At 45.7% G+C, this 18,936-nt stretch overlaps 1 protein-coding gene across 1 annotated transcript; it reads right to left on the bottom strand.

Annotated features, from left to right (window-relative positions):
- Positions 1-216: 216 nt before the first annotated feature.
- On the bottom strand, positions 217-18,583 carry stk24b (serine/threonine kinase 24b (STE20 homolog, yeast)). Its single transcript, XM_030355665.1, has 11 exons — positions 17,744-18,583; positions 13,982-14,212; positions 12,952-13,008; positions 12,578-12,686; positions 8,919-9,076; positions 8,334-8,519; positions 7,558-7,706; positions 4,803-4,926; positions 3,872-3,940; positions 2,968-3,104; positions 217-2,540 (listed from the first exon to the last, which is right to left on the bottom strand). The coding sequence occupies exons 1-11, from the start codon at positions 17,783-17,785 to the stop codon at positions 2,501-2,503; spliced, it is 1,302 nt and encodes a 433-aa protein (XP_030211525.1). The 5' UTR covers positions 17,786-18,583; the 3' UTR covers positions 217-2,500.
- Between the last annotated feature and the right edge of the window lie 353 nt (positions 18,584-18,936).

The raw sequence follows: 18,936 nt of genomic DNA, 5'->3' as shown, positions 1-18,936 counted from the left end.
GTGGTTCTGCTCATGCACACAATATTGTTCCCTGCTTGCGCATCCATGTCATATCTTACGTCTGACGGGTTGATTACCAGATTGTAACAGGTCCTCTTGGCGATTGGAGATAAAAGTGGCGCAGACTAATAATAGACTAGTAATACTTCACCGTAACCAGAAGAATACTCCTTCAGGACCCATCATTCACACGGACACCCTCAGCCGACGTCAGAGCCCGGAGATGCGCGCCACAGTTAGCCGTAGCTCTTTATTTCTTATGTCACTTTGAAAGCTTACAAGGAGCTTACATTTAACTTGGGAATTCTCAAATGACACAAGCAAAGATTATATACAGTACTATAAACTGTCAGCTATGATAAAGGAACCCAGATGTACGTTTTACATTTTTCTAGTTCTTTCCGTATCATGTTTTTTTTTCTTTGATATAGGTTTTGTTTTGCCAAAGGGCAGATGTCCAGACCCTATAAAGCATTCCATATTTCCATACTTTACTCTTTAAGCTGTTAAAAAAATATCTGATATTTCTTAATTCTTTCGATCCCTGTGTTGACGAGTACGTCTCCGATGAAACTCTTCAACATTATTGCTGCGTTAGCACAGTAGTAAATTCTGGAACTTTGAAGTAAACATGGATAGTAAAACATGGCTATTAGCGACAGGTTTCTTTTTTCCTCGTGTTTCCCCCCCCACCAACCCCCTTTTCTACGCTCTTACAGGTTCTTTAAATACTCAACACACTCCCAAAGTGCAAAAAACTGATCTGAAATGTAACAAAAAAGGTGCAAATCATACTACAAAAAAAAAAAAGACATAAAAACAGAAATAAAAGTTACGGATGACATGGCACTTCTAGCATGGAGGGGCGGACGGGAGAGGTGGGAACAGAAATGTTGAGACTGACGATTGTAACATGGCATCGATGTCGGACAGCAAAACGCCCCACCGTGAAACGCGGGACTCATCTCCATCCTAGGAGGTTTCCTTCGTCCTTTTTCAATTATGACCGAGATGAAGTCGATGCTTACGATTTATCAGAAAAGTGTCTGCAACTGCTGAACACTGACGCGGCAAATCCTGATTGCATGGACACCAATGCAACGAGGCCCGTTGTTTGAAAACACTTAAGCTGTGTATGCTTGTATGCAAAATGCACATAACAATGAAATGTAACATTTGTGCGACATTTAAGTAACGTTCACGATAAATTACGAGTAAATAAAACGAGAACCCACGACACTTGGCTCTTACGTTTTCCCCGGAGTCTCGGGCCGGACCAGATCCAGTTTCAAATGTTAACACTGTCTATGTAAAAGTCGTCTAGATCGTTGTCTGGCTGTGAAGTTTCCCCTTTCGGACTACGAACATTAACGAAAGAGAAGGTTTCCAAGCCCTACATTATACAGTTTAGTATCACGTCGATTAACCGATTCATTAAAGCCACCGTGATTGACTATGGAGGTCGAAAACTCAACTCAGTGAACAAATATTATGCATGTTCCAAGGACTCACCAAATATGAGATACGACAGAAAACAAAAAAAATAAAAACTGAAACAAAAACAAGCAATAACCAAAAAGGTTTGCGTCTGAAAAAAGGCAAGGCATTTTTGTTCTTGTTCGTCCTAGTAAATTTTTGAACTTGTTAAATATCTACCGTTTGATCTCTTTATCAGCATCTACAAAATGCACGCAACCATTTTGTACACAGTGATTCATTTCCCCGCGATGTTGACGACGATAAACTTCTTGTCACACACAGCGTCCCCCCATTGCCTCGGAGGTCAAAGTTCACTTAAAGCACTTTACCTGAGGTTTCATTATGAATGCTGCAATTTGCCTTAAAACAGGGAGTCGTACGCAAATGTGCGCGCAAAACCAACCATCCACGCACCCGCGCACAGAAGTAACCAAACAGGCACGCCCGCGCTCAGGGTAGTCGCGTGCACACTAGCATTGCGTGCACGCTAGCAGTCAAAAGAGAGAGTCCCTGCAGGTTTACCAAGCATGCTGTCAAGAGGTTTTTTCTGGAGTACAACGGCCTGCAGGAAATGGTCAGACGGGACAGGCAGTGTCCCCGGCAAACAAAGTTACGGATGGCATTTTATTTTTGTTCTTTTTATCCTTTCCCGGGTTCCAGCAGATGCAATGTGGGGACCCCATAGTGAGGATTCGGGGGTGTTGTTGATGGAAGGGCGAGGGACTGCAAGACTCCCTCTCTCTCTCTTTTCTCCAGAGTCCATGTCTGTTCAGAGTTTGTCTTCCGTCAGTCCGCAGGAGTCTGTGGAGGCGGAGGCGGGCGACCGAAGGGGCGAGCGAACGGCGGTCTCCCCCAGAGCTCCAAGGGGAGTCACCCGGTCTGGGGTGGTCCAAAAAGTCTGGACCCCCTGGTGTGGATGGGGCGCGGGGGGGGGGGGGGGGGGGGGGGGGGAGGTCGGGTGCGACGGAGCAGGCGGGTTGGAGGTTGCGGCGTGAGGATTGGGCGGGGCGGGGAGCCGTCGCTAAGGGGACGAGGAGGAGGACGTCCTGCCTGTAGAGAAACTGCAGCCAACAAAGAAAGAAAGGAAATGAAAATGGTTTTGAGTGACAACGTGTTCTGGGTTCAAGGGGAACACTGATTGATTTGTATCCTACTTTATACGTGTCTGGGTGCATCCCTGTAATTCCATGAATTCAGTAAATGTCAGGACTTGGTCATGAAATCAATATTCAATCATCAATCTCTGCGACGCATCTGTCCAGTTGGCAAATCCAACACAGTTTCAAATTGTAATTCAATTTCAAATGCCTTTTGCATGCGTGTAAGAGGCAAAAATAAATGTTGCTTCACTTTCTAGGATTCAGGTATTAAATCCTTTTTTTCATCTAGGGAGAGAGAGTGCAAGAGCGAGAGCAACAGAGAGAGCCAGAGACAGTGACAGAGATACAGAGACAAAGAGAGGGAGACAGACCGACAAAAACATATTACCTCTGGATCCTGTGGACCATGTGATGGACCAGTGAGTCCGAGATTCCCGGGTAAGACTCCTCCGCCACCATGATGGCTGACCTCAGCTCGTCAAGAGCCATGGGGTTCCCGTTCACCTGCTCCTGCCTGGCCTTCAGCTGGGGAAACCATGGCAACCGTTACCAACAATGGGGCTAGTACATCAGAATGCATCAGGGGAGGCGATACTCGGCTGTATCGAGAGGACTCCAGAGAGTTCTAGAGCTGTAACATCTTAAGTCAACATACCGTGACCTAGGCTGAGGAAATGGTTGTTTTGGTACCTTCCCCAAAAGCCAGCTAGAACCCATATCACCACTAGTGTATTGCTTGTGCCTTGAAATTACTGTCTGCATTTTGGGAGCATAGGAGCTTTGTTATGTTAGTTATGGTGGTAATGGTTTTTTGGTGATTGTTTAATTATTAATGGTGAAATTATTCAATCGATGCAAATACTTTTTAAATCTTTTTCTGACCAGAAGGTAGTGTAGTGGGAGGTTACGGTTGTGTAGCGGGAGGTTACGGTTGTGTGGTGGGAGGTTACGGTTGTGTGGTGGGAGGTTACGGTTGTGTAGTGGGAGGCTACGGTTGTGTGGTGGGAGGTTACGGTTGTGTGGTGGGAGGTTACGGTTGTGTAGCGGGAGGTTACGGTTGTGTGGTGGGAGGTTACGGTTGTGTAGCGGGAGGTTACGGTTGTGTGGTGGGAGGTTACGGTTGTGTGGTGGGAGGTTACGGTTGTGTGGTGGGAGGTTAAGGCTGTGTAGTAGGAGGTTACGGTTGCGTGGTGGGAGGTTACGGTTGTGTGGTGGGAGGTTATGGTTGTGTAGTAGGAGGTTACGGTTGTATGCAGTGCAGAGTGCTGCTGATGGAGCGTGGGTCTCCTTACCTCTGCCAGTGCAGGTGAGATGACCGCTGCCAGGCTCTGCGAATAAGGCCTCTTTGGAATGTCTTTTGACTGCAGCAGAAAAACAAAGACGACAAGAGGACAATCAATTAAAATCACTGCCTTAATGAGCTCACTTCTAGGTCATCTGGTTCATAAACTACTACCATTAAATTAACTTTTGGGGGATAAGTCTGAATGAGTCATAGTTTTAGGAGTCATAGTCTGAGTAGTCAGCTAGTGTGCCCATATGACAGATGACTTTGTATTTGAAATCAAATCACCACTCTTTATTCCCTATTATCAGCAAGATAAGGGTTTTTTCTGGAGAACAGCCAACTTTGTATAATCACAGATTACTTCTTACATAACGGGCACTGTCATCAAAGTTGTGCCAAGTTAGAGGAAACCAGCCAATGGGTTGGTCTTTGTCCAGAGGAACTGACGGTTGATTGGTTGTGCAACGTGAGGCCAGACTCCCAGTGTGTCTCTGCGGAGAAGCTTAGCATGACGCATCCTTGGCTTTAGGAGGTTCAAAATGTCTGCTTTCCTCGCAAACTCTTTTTACATGACCCGGTTTGATCCATCATACAGAACTATATTTTGCATTTAATTAGCATTTACTCCTCCAGCAAACGCTTTTAACCAGAGGGACTTAATGTGAATTGAGGAGCATAGACGCAGGTCAACTGTATACCGTCAGGCTTTTCATATCTGTTCTCGATCTCATACTTCATCAAGTGCTCCAGGACGACCAGAACCTTTGACTCTAACTCAATTCTGTGAAACGAGACCTCAAACCTGATAGGTTGATGTCTTTATCTCACACCAAGATAAAACAGCTCAAAACAGCGTTTAAAAGGCTGTCATTCACCAATGAGTGTGCCAGAGACCGGACTAAACCATCTGGTACCAGTTGGGAGGGGTGTCTTACCTGATCTGCCGACCCAGACTGCCCCTCTCCGTTCTGCAGTTTCTTGGGGTCTTTTTCCCGGATGGTGAAGATCCAGTCGTCACTGCCAAAGTCCTTTCCGCCCGACGCCTGCCCGTCCTGCTCCCTGATATGACGGCAGAAATGGGTGTATTGTTTCAGCTATTTTATAATTTTACTAGATTGAGAGATTAGGCAAGGTGTGCACGGACGGCTTAGTGATACATGGTGTCTGAGCCATTCTTGGATTCGTTACAGCCTGTGTGTGTGATAGTCGACTGCATAGTGGGGCGAGCTATAGAACTATATTTTAAACCAGATCACGCACACACACACACACACACACACACACACACACACACACACACACACACACACACACACACACACACACACACACACACACACACACACACACACACACACACACACACAATTATCCTCAATACTGTTTCATACTGACAAAAACACCCAGATCCCAGATGATGTTAAACCGTCAGAGATGTCAAAATGTGCCTGTGTGGAACGGGGAGCCAGCGGCTTTGCCCCCCGTATCGCTGCCTGCTGCTTCCTCCAGAACCGCTCATCCAAACAACATCACACTCCATGCAGCGCTTCCTCATGTCCCCAGTGACACGCCTGGCGAGTGTCAAGTCGATCGGATGAACGGTTGTCGAGAAAATGGACGGGCCAGAAAAACAGATTCCTCTGATCATAGTTAGATATTATTTGTAGATGATATTGGCTTTTTATGGCCCCGAAAAGGCTCGTTCATAAGGCCGTGACGTGACCTATTCAAATTCTTACTGAAAGGGTAAGCGATTTAATATATAATAATTGTATAATTATTAAGATTGTGTATTAATCATTTCAAGGGGTGGCTCAGGAGCCAGAGTGGGTTGACTAGTAACCAGAAGGTAGCTAGTTCACCTGGCGGTGTCCCTGAGAAAGACACCTCACCATAACTGTTGCCTTGCATCATTCTCGGTGTGAGAACGGGTTTGGGAATGTGTTTATGATAGGGATGTGAATAACTTTTTTCATGGTCGAATAATGAGTGGGTGGTATGAACGAATAATCGATTATTCGATGTGTGCCGACATTCACAAAGGCAGCCATTGATCATCGGCAAGAAATCACAAGGCAAAAAACGACATCAGTCATATTGTCTGTCCTTCAAAACGAGAGCTGGTAAATTGTGAAAAATGCTTTGAACTGTAATCAGAAAACGCGGTTTTATGCTATAGACTAGGCCTGCAGCGGATTCGAATTGTATCCGAATCCGTTCGGTTCGTTTACCACAGTTCGGAGCATTCTGGAGATCCGCGGATTTCGGTTTCATGAAGGCATTGCCTTATGTAGCGTATTTTGCCTACTGTAGCCTACGTCCGATACAAAAGGGTGTTTAGGACCCAGCGGAATGCATTCTCTCCAGTGCTGCCCGAGCCAATGAGGTAGCTGTAATAGGTTGTTTTCTGAAGTTCAAGCGCACGATTCCTAAATTTAAAGAAAGTAATTGATACAATTATATTCTAAATATACGGGAGATAAATACAAACGGGTGATAAGCGGGATAACGGCCTTCGAGGTCGACCGGTTCGATGGAAATAATGGACAGGTAGAGGCAACTCTGGCTTCATGCTGCGCTCGTCGCCAGAGTTCTAAGCCTCGTCGGCCGTTATCCCTTACATGTGTCAGTGCACCATGTTTTCAAATGCATTTAGGGGAACATTTATTGCACAAAAAAGCCTTGCAAGTTGTCTGATTGCAGTCAATTAACACATTGCAAATAGCCTGTGGGTCTCATTCATTTTTGTGTTTCTCCCCCAAACCCTCCGTAAAAAAAAAGTCCGCCTTTTTACTACCACGGACATGATCCTAATCCGAACCGTATCCGAAACCGAGGCCCAAAACGGTTATCTGAACCGAACCGTGGACACACTGATCCGTTTCACCCCTACTATAGACCCTATAAAAGAAACTAATAGTGCTACAGAACCAACATTAATTCCGTCCGTTAATTCCTGCTTATTTGAATGGGAAACAAATGTAACAGACTAAATGTAAAAAAATCGGCTTTGACCTCGAGAACGAATAATCGAATATTCTGACCCATCCCTTGTTTATGAATGGGTGAATGTTAGGCAATACTGTAAAGCGCTTTGAGAGAGCACTGGTTAGAAAAGCGCTGTATTAATGCAGTCTGTTTATTAACCATCCAAACTAACATACCCAGAGGTTGGGAGAAGTAGCCGACAAAGCATGAGAGGGAGACACCGAACCGACCACGCAATGGGCCGTAGGATTCAGTGGATCTCCTGATTGATCCAAACTCTCCTAGACTCTCCTTACGATTAACTGGCCAGCCCCAAGTCACAGATTTAAAACTCTTTGCCTGTATGTATGCATGTACATTGTATATACTGCATGTCAAATATTGCACCCATGATCATCCCTGGTAGGAGGGATCCCCCACTCTGCGTTCCTTCTCAAGATTTCGTCCTTGCTAATAATGGGAGTTTTGTCTTGCCCTCTTTGGGGGCTAGGGTCAGGGGGTGTCATAAGTATACGGCCTGTTAAGCACTTTGAGACTGTTCCTGTGATTAAGGGCTATACACATTCAATTTAAAATTGAAATTGAAACCAAACTAAAATCTAAACTGAGAAATGAAGCACCCAGCCCCGTTCCCGGTTCCTCCCTCTGATTCCGCTTCCTGATCACCAGTCGGCCTTGGGTCACGGGGGGGGGGGGACTTACGAGTCTGACTCGTCGGAGCTGGACTCGGCGGTGCGGGACTGCTCGGCCTTCCACCTCTTGTACTTGTCCACCAGCTCCGTGAGGTAGGAGGTCTTCTTGGCGTGGCGCACGATCAGCTTGTGTTTCAGCAGCTCCTTGGCCGTGGGCCTCTGGAGAGAAGAGAGGGGAGAGTAGGAACTATTACATTATGGATTTGTTGGTTATTGAAGTAATCTGGTTGATTTGTATAATTTTGGATAGTCTCTGCTACCCCGAAATGATTTTTTTTATTTTAATATATTAATCACCATTGCACCGGTCAATTTATGATGGCGTTTCCCCTCCAAGGATTAACAAAAAAACAACAACAATAAACATAATCTTGCTATTTTCTTTTAGTTTCCAAAGTGATTTAGAGAGTTCATTAAGCCAAGTGCTGATGGGTTTTACTCCTTAAACTGTTGAAATAGGATTTTAACTGCCAAGTGGCAAAAAGCAAAAGTGATGTGTGAAATGAAAATCCTTCTTAAAGTCCTAATGTCCAAAAGCTCTGTCGTGTTCATCCTTACTGGCTGTGAAACTGTTGGTTGAACTAGCGTAGCACAGCTGGCTAGGTGGCGTGAGTGGGACTGGTTCGGGTCTGACGATAGTGAGAGATCCGGCCTGCCAGCATCTTTTATTTGTAGAATATATCAGTTGTAGGATGTGATTTTACTGATATCATGACTGAAATCCCCATGAGGCCTGAGGCTTCCGAGCAATAGCGTGGCCTAATTTGGGATTTGGATTGTACTCACAAATCGGGGCTCCTTGTTGAGGCAGGCCTCCACAAACTCCTTCAGCGGCTTGCTGTAGTTGCCCTCCAGGGTGGGCGGGTTGTTCTTTGGGATCAGGAATAGCACCTTCATAGGGTGGAGCTCCGAGTGCGGGGGCTCGCCTTTGGCCAGCTCGATGGCCGTGATACCCAGAGACCAAATATCGGCCTGTAAGGAACACATGGACACCCACACTTTGTGTATCAGGACCGAAAAAACACCGGAAAGACCCCGCGATTGGTCAGAAAGGCACAGGGAATAATTTAACGGTGCTACTTCAAATCGAAGTGACAAAGATCAATCTGTAAATTGCTGAGTATTGGTTATCAGATAAAAGAAAAGAAACGCATACAAAATAAACGATTAACTACTCCTACAACACTTTAATCTGAATCGTGTTTATTAAAACATAATTCTTTCCTTTTACAATATTCTGTCAAAAGTGAACAATCACATTTCTAATCAATCGCAATCCTGGATCTGAAGACATCACCTACCATAACTTCCCCGTCAGCCCAACAACAACAACCAGATAAAACCCTAAACGGCATCGCCACGGCAACCCACCTTGGAGTCGTACGCCGACTGCTTGATGACCTCGGGCGCCATCCAGAAGGGCGTCCCCACAAAGGTGTTCCTCTTGATCTGCGTGTCCGTGAGCTGGCCGGCCACCCCGAAGTCGGCCAGCTTCACCTCGCCCTGCTCCGACAGCAGCACGTTGGCAGCTGGGGGGGGGGGGGAAAGGGAGAAAGGGGGGGTCTTAATGAGATGGTGGACAGCGTGAGGGTTAGGGTGGATTGAACCCCCAGCTGCAGGGTTCAGGCAACTTCTACAAGCTGATCTAAAAGAGCATCCTAAAGTGAGTCTTAGATCCGTGAGTCCTTGATCCCTTAAGAACTATAGCAATATCGCAATAGCGTGAAACAAACACTAACAGCAACGAGGAGAGATTCATAAGAGTAGCGGTTGATGAAACTCTACTGTCTTCGTCTTGCCTCACTCGCCTGAATTGAAATGAACACGTAGAGTGGGTCATAAGTATTGTGTAAAGGTGTAAGTACGCATGCACGTATGTCAATTATTGCACCAATTGCACTCCTGATTATCCCTGGAAGGAGGGATCCCCCACTCTGCGTTCCTTTTCACGGAATGCAGAGTTCGAGTTGAGTTTTTTTTTTTCTGCCCTCTTGGTGGCTAGGGTCAGGGGGTGTCATAAATAATGTCTTTGTTGCGGTCTGCAGCATCGACAATTTCTCTGAAAGAAAGCTGGATCATGGATGTCATTGTTCTGGTTTGAAGACCGCAAACCTAGGACCAATGACTTCAATGGTCCAAAGTTTACAGAAGCTTTTCTCTGCCATTTGTGGCGTACGTGTGAATCCAAGCCAAGGTGTGGATGACTTTACGGATGTAAAGATGAACGGGTTCTTTTAACAAAGCCATTAAGCCAGGTACATAAAACAGATGTTCCAGTCCTTAATTCCGCCGTTGTGAAATACTCCATAAGAACACAAAGCTGTGAACGCATAACAATTAAAGTTTAGCATTAATGAGCCGCCCACCTCAGACTACACTAGCCTGGGTTGCTTGGCAACCGTTTTGCTGTCAAGAGGAACTATATTGTGTGGCGGAAGAATGATGATCGATTTTCTATAAATTATCTTCATGTTGCTTGCGTGTTTATTTAGTGAAACATAAGTATGTTTTCTGTAGTAACGATTTGATGGTGTTTTAAGCTGTTCTTAAATCACTGTAAGCCCAGACTCTCATAGCCTGGGAACCAGACTAAATGTTTAATTTGTTCTTCAGATAAGGTCTGGCTCCCGTGCCATACAAAAGGATTTCTGCCCGGTACAAGATAGGCCGACCAATCACAACCGTTTATCGAATACGAGGCAGGATAAATACGATGACGGTGCAGAGGAGTGCAGTAGCGTCATTTTAGACAACAACAAAGATGGCTGCCGCTGAAGTAGAACGGTCTGTTGATTCCGCTATTGAGACAGTATTAGGCAAACTTGACGGTATATTTCACTTAAAGGCCCACTATGCAACTTTTTTAGCCAAAATTACATTAAGTATGCAGGTTGAGAGTTATGCTGATGGTTCTGCATCCATTTCTGGGTCGATTGGTGGGTGGGTCATTCACCCATGTCGCCTCTCCAGTGAAAAAGCGCATCTGCAACTTGATCTGTTCGGACCGAGACAATCCGGATGTGACGCAGCGGAAGTATCCTCGAAAATGTAGTCAGATTGTAGTTTCGAAAATGCTTTACGGCACAGACACACCCAAACAAGGCACCGGCTAGATATAAACAGCCAGTTGTGAGGCAATTGTTGCATTCATCATGGATCAATCGACTGATAAGGGACCCAAGAGGCGACTGTCGGTGGAACAAAAGAAGAATGGACCAGAAAAGAGATCAGACACGAGTGAAAGGGGAACTATGCAACTCTTTTGGCTTGATTTACCTTAATATAACAGGCTAAGAGTCATTGCGATGGTTCTATTATACATTTTTGTTCGATTGTTCGTTGTTTCGGCTCCCCCTTGCGCATCTTGGCGGTGAAAAGGAATATGTTTCTGCCGGCGACCCGCCGCCCACTCTCGCGGGAGTCTCGGGTCTCGCGAAGTAACGAATTGCTTTACGGCAGAGACCCCCAAACACGGAACCGGCTCGATATAAACACAAGTAACTAAGGGATTGTTACATTCATCATAGATCAGCCGACTAAAAAGAGACACAGAAACCCAATGTCGGAGGAACAGAAGAAGAGAAAAGGGAGACTGACCGACAGAGAGGCCAGACACGAGTAAACGTTGGGCAAGCTTTTCAGGAATAGCGTGAACTGAAAGAAAAAGAAGACTGCAAATAAGACGCCGACTTGGCCGTGTTGCTTTTGAAATTGAAAGTACCCTTGGGTGAACTTTGTCTTCGTGGTATTCTTGATGTTGATAGTCTCTGTACAAATGTGTTTGCTCAATCATTTTGTTGTGAGCCCTGAAAAAAATGTTTTCTCGACCGTTTTGTTGTGAGCCCTGTATGTTTCTAGCTTGCTTGGTTGCAACCATAAACACCTTTGTTTCCATGGGTGTTTTGCTGTTCGTCTGTCTCGTCCCCCAGATACAGACTGAATCCCCGAATCCAGGTTCTTGTTTATTTAGATTATTATGTTGGCCAACACTCTTACACTGATTGTTCTGTTCAACCTAAGATAAAACAATTATAATCTAGGATATCAATTCTCCCCGTCAACTATAAAAAAGATTTATGGATTTATGGATTTATGTTTATTGCAATACAAATACACCATTTAAAACATGTATAACCTTGCCTACACTTTATGAACATCTACTTCGGACATGGCTCCACGCATTCGCCGGCTTCGTTGAAAACAAATGCACATGGCTCGCGTAGAAGTGCATGGGGAAGGGTCGTCAACGAGTTGTTACAACAGTGTTGTAAAATATCTACTACGAAGCTGTAGGGAAATGGGGAAGTAGGAAGTAGAAGTGTAGAGAAATGTGCGTGCCAAAACCAAGAAAACAGCGAAGAAATGCCCGAAGTTGCATAGTGGGCCTTTAAGCTTTTGTTGAGAAGAAAGATGCGTCCAGAGCCATTTTGGTCTGCACCCGTTAGTGGCACTGTCATGCCAAATTTGTACCGGCTGCCAAATTTGTACCGGGCGCGTCATCCATACGTAATCCATTCCAAACCTGCATGGCAGCAGATGATCGCGTCGTCCGTTGCCGAGCAGGTTTCAAAAAACATTCGTGCTCATGTTACCAAAGACGAAATAACATAATACAGAAAACGGATCGCTAGAAAACACTTGTTTTTACTTTATATTTGTGTTGTATTTAATTGTTTAATCACATTTAGCAAGTAAACTGAGTGTTTAAAAGCAGGTCAAGGACGAAATAGCACAATACAGATAACGGATTGCTAGATAGAAGGTTCGCGAATGTTCGTGAACCTTTCACGTCATCACGATCATCTGTTGCCAGGCAGGTTTGGAATGGATTACGTATAGATGACGCGCCCGGTACAAATTTGGCAGCCGGTACAAATTTGCCATAACAGCACCCCTTGGAAATCAAAAATGAACAGAGAGATTCCAGATTCATTAAAGTTTGCAATTGGTCTTGCGATGCGATGCCAGGCTGGGCCCTTCGCCGCTGATTGCTCCAGTCAAATCCCCTGTGGGCGCCGGGGCTTCAGTACCTTTGATGTCCCGGTGGATCTTCTTCTCCGAGTGCAGGTACTCCAGGCCCTTGAGGATCTCCCGCAGGATGGTGGCGATCTGGGTCTCGTCCAGGGCCCCCGGCTCCAACTGGGGCCACAAACAGACGAGGAACGACCATCAACAAGGAGAAGACAGACCTCACAGGGGTCAGCTCAGTGGAACATGTTAGATTAGATTAGATTAAACTTTATTGGGATTGTGCAGAGTAGTAGTACAGAGACAACGAAATTAGCATCTAAATAAAAGCTGTGTATGTAATGTAATGTATGTATGTAATGATAGAGAGTCATGTGGGATGTGGAGCCCCCTTGAGTGCAGTAGGGGTGGTGTGGACAGGAACCCAGTCACTCACCAGGTCGGACGCGGAGCCACCACCCAAGTACTCCATGATGATCCATAACTTGGTGTCCTGGAACCGAGAGAGGAGAGGAGGGGATTAACGACGGCTGCTGAGGTGGGAGGCGGAGGACATTAAGGTTTTAATACTCAGGATTTAAAGATGCACAGCTCCAGTTATAAATTATAGTATGATGTAGTGTGTACAATGTTTAAGCACTGCAAAAGGACAACAGGAATACATGGTGTTACCGAAAGGCTTTAATATAAAATGGGACAAAAAACAACAAATGATATATGTTATATTTATATAGAGAAAGGAAAAGAATGCAGAGGACACAGAACAGTAGAGGCTGAAGAGGGGCCCAGAAGGAGTTTATTGAAGCACTAGGTTGTGAGAGTCCTCTTCACACTACCCTTAAAATCAGGGACAGGGACACTTCAAATCTGAGATCCTTCACACTTCTCTACCCATATATGCGTTTAAAAATAAGCCAGGAGGACCGCCTCCTCTCAGAGCAGATAGCCCCCGCTCAGCCCGACGACACGCTAATTGAGATTAGCATCAAAAGGTATTTTTAAACATGGACAGCCCTAGAGGCTATTTTTTCATAGCATGGAGAAAATTGAGCATGACTACAGGTAGGTACTAGGTCCCCACTCCCTAAGAATGGACCTATTGCAGCTTAATGGACTGCAGACTATCTGGAGGAGGATACCCACATGGAGAAATCAATAGAACAGTAACAGTGATACATTTAAATACAACCTCCCCCGGTGGCCATCTACCAACGTGTGTTTGTCCATCCTCCAACGTGTGTGTGTGTCCAACCTCCAACGTGTGTGTGTGTCCATCATTCAACGTTTGTGTGTGCCCATCAATCAACATGTGTGACTGACACACACACACACACACACACACACACACACACACACACACACACACACACACACACACACACACACACACACACACACACACACACACACACACACACACACACACACACACACACGGTGAAAGGGGGCATGGTGGCCGGGGTCACCTTGAGGTAGGAGCCGTAGTACTTGGTGACGAAGGGGCTGTCGCACTGGCTGAGCACGGTGATCTCCTGCTGGATGTCCTCGATCTCGTCCTCCGCCTCCTCAAGGTCGATGGTCTTGATGGCCACCACCTTCTGCGTGCGGTGGTCGATGCCCTTGAACACCTCGCCGAACGAGCCCTTGCCGATGCGCTCCAGCTTGGTGAACAGCTCCTCGGGGTCGGCGCGGTTGCTCTGCGGGGGGGGGGGTGCATGGGGGTTAGTGTTAGCGTGGCCCCTCTCAAAAAGGCTTCGCAGGCTGCGTTTAAGGTCAGATCCGACTAGCCCTACATACGGCTGCTCGATTATGAAAAAAAAATCATGATCAAGATTATTTTGGTCAATATTGACATGATGATTATTCAAACGATTATTAATGAGTTTGAAAACATGATGCATTTATTCAGCATATCTCTCCCAAAAAAAAAATTTGTAATTGAGTAATTTCCCCTTAAAAAAAATCCACAAAATGTTCAAATTGAAAATGATGTGCAAAAATGTATCCAGCAGTTAATTTTGGAAATTTCTATAAAACATGTAATGAATAAAACAAATATACTCCAACATAAAAAAAAAAAAAAAAGATTTCAACTTGATTATATTAGTTTGGAGATCGTTTAACCCAAAAATCGATCGCTATCAAATTTCGATTGATTGCACAGCCCTAGCCCTACAGCCCCCGCCCCCCCGCGAAGGGGGCATCACTCGAGGGGGAACACGGAGGAAGGAAGGAACGCCGTGTGAGGAGGTGGGTGGAGAGGGAGGTAGGAGGGGAGGGACAAGGGACAGAGAGAGGGCGGGAGGAGAAGAAGGAACAGTGCATGGAGACAGGGAGGAGATTGATGGGGGGGGGGAGAAGAAGAAAGGGAGGGGAGAAAGGCAGGGACAGATAAATTGTGGCAGGGGTGAGGCAGAGGTGGGAGAGAGTGAAGAAAAAAGTGAGGGAGAGAGAAGGGAGAGTGAGGATGGAGTGAGAAGTAGAATGGAGAAAGCGAGAGTGAAATGTGGACGGGGATAGAAGTAAGGCTGGGGGGGGGGGGGAGAGAGAGAAGAAACAAGGGAAGCAGGGAGGAAGGGTAGGAAGGAAGGAAAGGCTGTGAGGGAGAAAGGAGCGTTTTAGACCAAAACAAAACGTCTGAGCGTGAAGGAAAACACCAGCAGGATGCCGTTCTTACTGAATTAATGAATATACTTTCTGGGGGTGTGTGTGTGTTTGTGTGGGAGCGAGCAAGTGTGTGTATGTGGCGTGTGTTGCTATTTGTGTGAGTGAATGAGGGAGTGTGAAAGAAAGAGGGAGAGAGAGAGCATGTGGATATCCGTTTATAAAGTGTGTGAGAGTGTGTGTGTGTGTGTGTGTGTGTGTGTGTGTGTGTGTGTGTGTGTGTGTGTGTGTGTGTGTGTGTGTGTATTAGTGGGCATGTGTTCGTGTTATTTTGTGTGCGTGTCTGTGTGTGTTAGTGCGGGTGGAGATCCACATCAACACAATTGATAATGTCAAAAGATTGCACATCATATCAATGTAATTAAAAACATGTCACACAGCACAGCAACAGATGTGACCAACATTTGTCACTTTACATTTGCATTACAATCTAATGTTTCAATATTTCCATTGTTTGTCACAGTTTACCTGTGTATATATATGGAGTAGGCAATACAATGACCGCTGCAAAATGTGGCCAATTATTGCCTAAACACAAGGAGTTATTAAACATGTACTGTTACGCGACATAGCATATACCATCTACTGGTATTCATCGAACAACAGCATCCAATGCATTTGTATGCTGTATTCCGTATTTTATTCTTATAGTTACTAAATATAAAATATAGCGTTTCAGTGTCTAATGCTTCACAGCAGGCTATTCCGATATATACCATCACTGAACTCAGGGTAGAATGATGAACGTCATGCATTTCAGCAGCAGACATTCATAACCACAATATAACCAAACATGTTTATCAGCAGTGGTAGCTCCCACTGCAAGCACACACGCACGGACGCATACACACGCGCAGAAGTGCCTCAGTAACGGCAATGTTTGTGTTGTAATGTGTGTGTCACAACAGACGCTTCCTCAGAAAGTTACCGTTTAACTTGCATGACACCGGGGATAACGATAGGATGTAATGTTTCGGAATAAATTACCTGTTTGACGTTTCTGAGACTTTTCAGGAGCATAATATAGCCTAGCCTACCGTCATACAGAAACTAATATTACTTTCCACATGTTCATGTTCCTATAATACGAAGCACAATGAGGAGGATAGACATGACGTGCAATATGACAATATAAGAAATACTTTAACGATATATACTTATCATACAAATATAAAAATAGTTAAATACATGTAATTTAGAGTAAGTAAAACCAATTAATAACACAAATAAACCTGGGGCTATGGCTCATTTGCTGTATGCTGCAAAATCAGAACCCAGCCTCACCAAAATGAAGCTTTAAATGGAGACACATTCAACCAATACTTGTTTTCAAATATGCATGTAAATAATAAACACGCAAGATATTTTTGTGCAATGAATGACGAATGGTGATTCATTTCACTCAAACAGACGCACAGCAGTCAACAGAGTTGTCTCTCCCAGGTTAATATTGATGCTGGGTTAATATCCCCTCCCGGGTTGCTCGCTATCATCTGCCAGCCAAGTGCCTGCGCCCGGCTTTACACCACAGGAAGTGAGGGGACATGACTGTAGTCCCCAGACGCCAGCATGTGTGGAAACACAAGCAGAAGGCAGCAGACAAAAAAAAGCGACATCCCTTTTATGAGCCCTTTTCAGCTTTGAAAGGGTCAATGCATCCCCTTTTTAAGAGAGAGAACCCACCCAACAGCTGTGCTCCATAGAGCTACATAAGGAGTATGCCAGCCAATCCGTTATTTTGGGGTGGGTGGGTGCGTGCGTGCACTCCTCCTCGATGGCTCTATTGAGCGGTCTGAAACACTACTGTACACAGATTTAGGGACGCACTGGAGTTCACAGAAAATACCCGGATTGCAGAAATATTTCATCCCAGGAGACCTTTTTTAGCCAGTAGCATTTGGTGTAAAATGGTGTTGCAACTTTGACAAGCAATTATCCTGTTTATCAAATTAAATGCTGTGTGCGCGTTTTAAATAAGTGCACAGACATCAAATTAACAAGTGGCTGGGTCCGTCTTCCTCTTATTGATTGGATGAATACATTTTCGCTGGTGATTCTCTGCATTCAAAGACACTGGAGTGGAACTGACTGCTGCAAAGGCTAATTGGCCTCTACCTTTAGTTTACATGTCTACATTTAGTACAGGCGCGATTTAATCTTAAGCTTTGGCAAAGTTAATTAATAGCTAGTAAACTAACTTAGATTTACATTGTTGTTAAGTAATGATAATTAATGTGCACTGGCCCTGGTAAAAAAAAAAAAAAAAAAAACCTCAATGCATAATTCCCAAGCTAATAAAGCCTTGTTTGAAGAGAAGCAGATGAGACGGATACACATTCCCCCAATTAAAACACGTATAGAATATTACACATAGTAGTATACAGCAGTGGCCCTTTCAGGGGCCCCTGGACTGTAGCACAGCACCACAAAAATCGCAGTGTGAGAGCACAGTGTGTACAGTGGGAAATGAGACGCAGCGACAGCCGTTTAATCCATGGTGACACCAAACACTGAATCACATGTACAACTTAAATCAATAAAAACACAGAATTACATTTACATACCTGCATCCCGGGCAGGTGACCCTGGACAGGGGAGTGTGCCATGTCGGTGACTCGGTGTTCTCCTCGGCTCGGGGTAATGTTTACAACCCCAACGGGGACGAACAAGCCCGTCTGCTCACTGTGTCCCACTGTTAAGCCCCCCCAAAGCTAACGAACTAACACAGCTTCTTCAGAGGCACTTCCTCAATCACAACAACACCTAAACGACTCAGTAAACGGCTGGGCGAATATCCTGTTCCGAGAGCCAGGACTGTGGTCCCTGTGCCGCAATGTTAGCCCGCTTGCTTCGTGAACTACCGACACGAACCCCCCCCCCCCAGCCCCCCCCTAAAGGCTCGTTCCGCTGCGGTCCGGACCCCCCGCGACGAGAGCCATAGCGTCGTATTCCTCCAGCCCCACCTCGTAGTTAACACAGTCACAGACACAGACACAGAGACTCCCCCGACACTTTCCTTCACGGTATCTCTCTCTCCCGCTACCCGCTAACGGTGTTGTCAGCCAGCGAGGCTAGCTAGCATGGCTAGCATAGCTAGCTAGCTCGGGTAGGCAGAAGAGCCGACGGACGCTCTGTCAGCAGCGGGCTAGAGGAGGGGAGCTAGCGCGGGAGCACATCCGTCCGCGTAGCGCGGGAGGGCGTCGAACACAGCGCGAGGGGACCCCCGCTGTATGCTAACGTGTGTCCGCCGGACGACGCGCGCTCACGAGCTCCGCCAGGGCGCCACTGATGGAAAACGGGACGAGCTCGCATATATTTTGTTTTTCTTTTCTCACTTTCCTCGGGTGTTCTCCGCCATCTTGTCGGCGCTGGGCGGATCCGGATCCGGATCAACAATGTCCGTGCCGCACTTGCCGACTCTCTCCCCCACCCCCCCAGTCACGCTCATATGTTTCTCTCCAGCCCTGTGAGTTATAAGATGGGCTGTGTAAGTCAACACGTGTACATAGCCTTCATTGTAATAGATGCAGTTCAGCATTAAATATAACACATAACTAGTAGGCCCATTTCATGCATCTAAAATAATGCTAGTCATAACAATCCGCCTATTTAGGTCAAACAATGTTTTCTTCCCCCCATCAAAAGACTTCGATGCGTCAATAATAAATTAACCGAGTGAGAGTCGACTACAGCGTATATTCCCACCCAATTCCCAATTGATTGAGGATTACCGGTTATTCGACAGCGGGTTTAACGT

This window comes from Gadus morhua, chromosome 4, assembly GCF_902167405.1.
Source record: "Gadus morhua chromosome 4, gadMor3.0, whole genome shotgun sequence".
Lineage (NCBI taxonomy): Eukaryota > Metazoa > Chordata > Actinopteri > Gadiformes > Gadidae > Gadus > Gadus morhua.
Note: the sequence above shows the minus strand (reverse complement) of the source record. Positions and strands in the feature narration are given on the sequence as shown.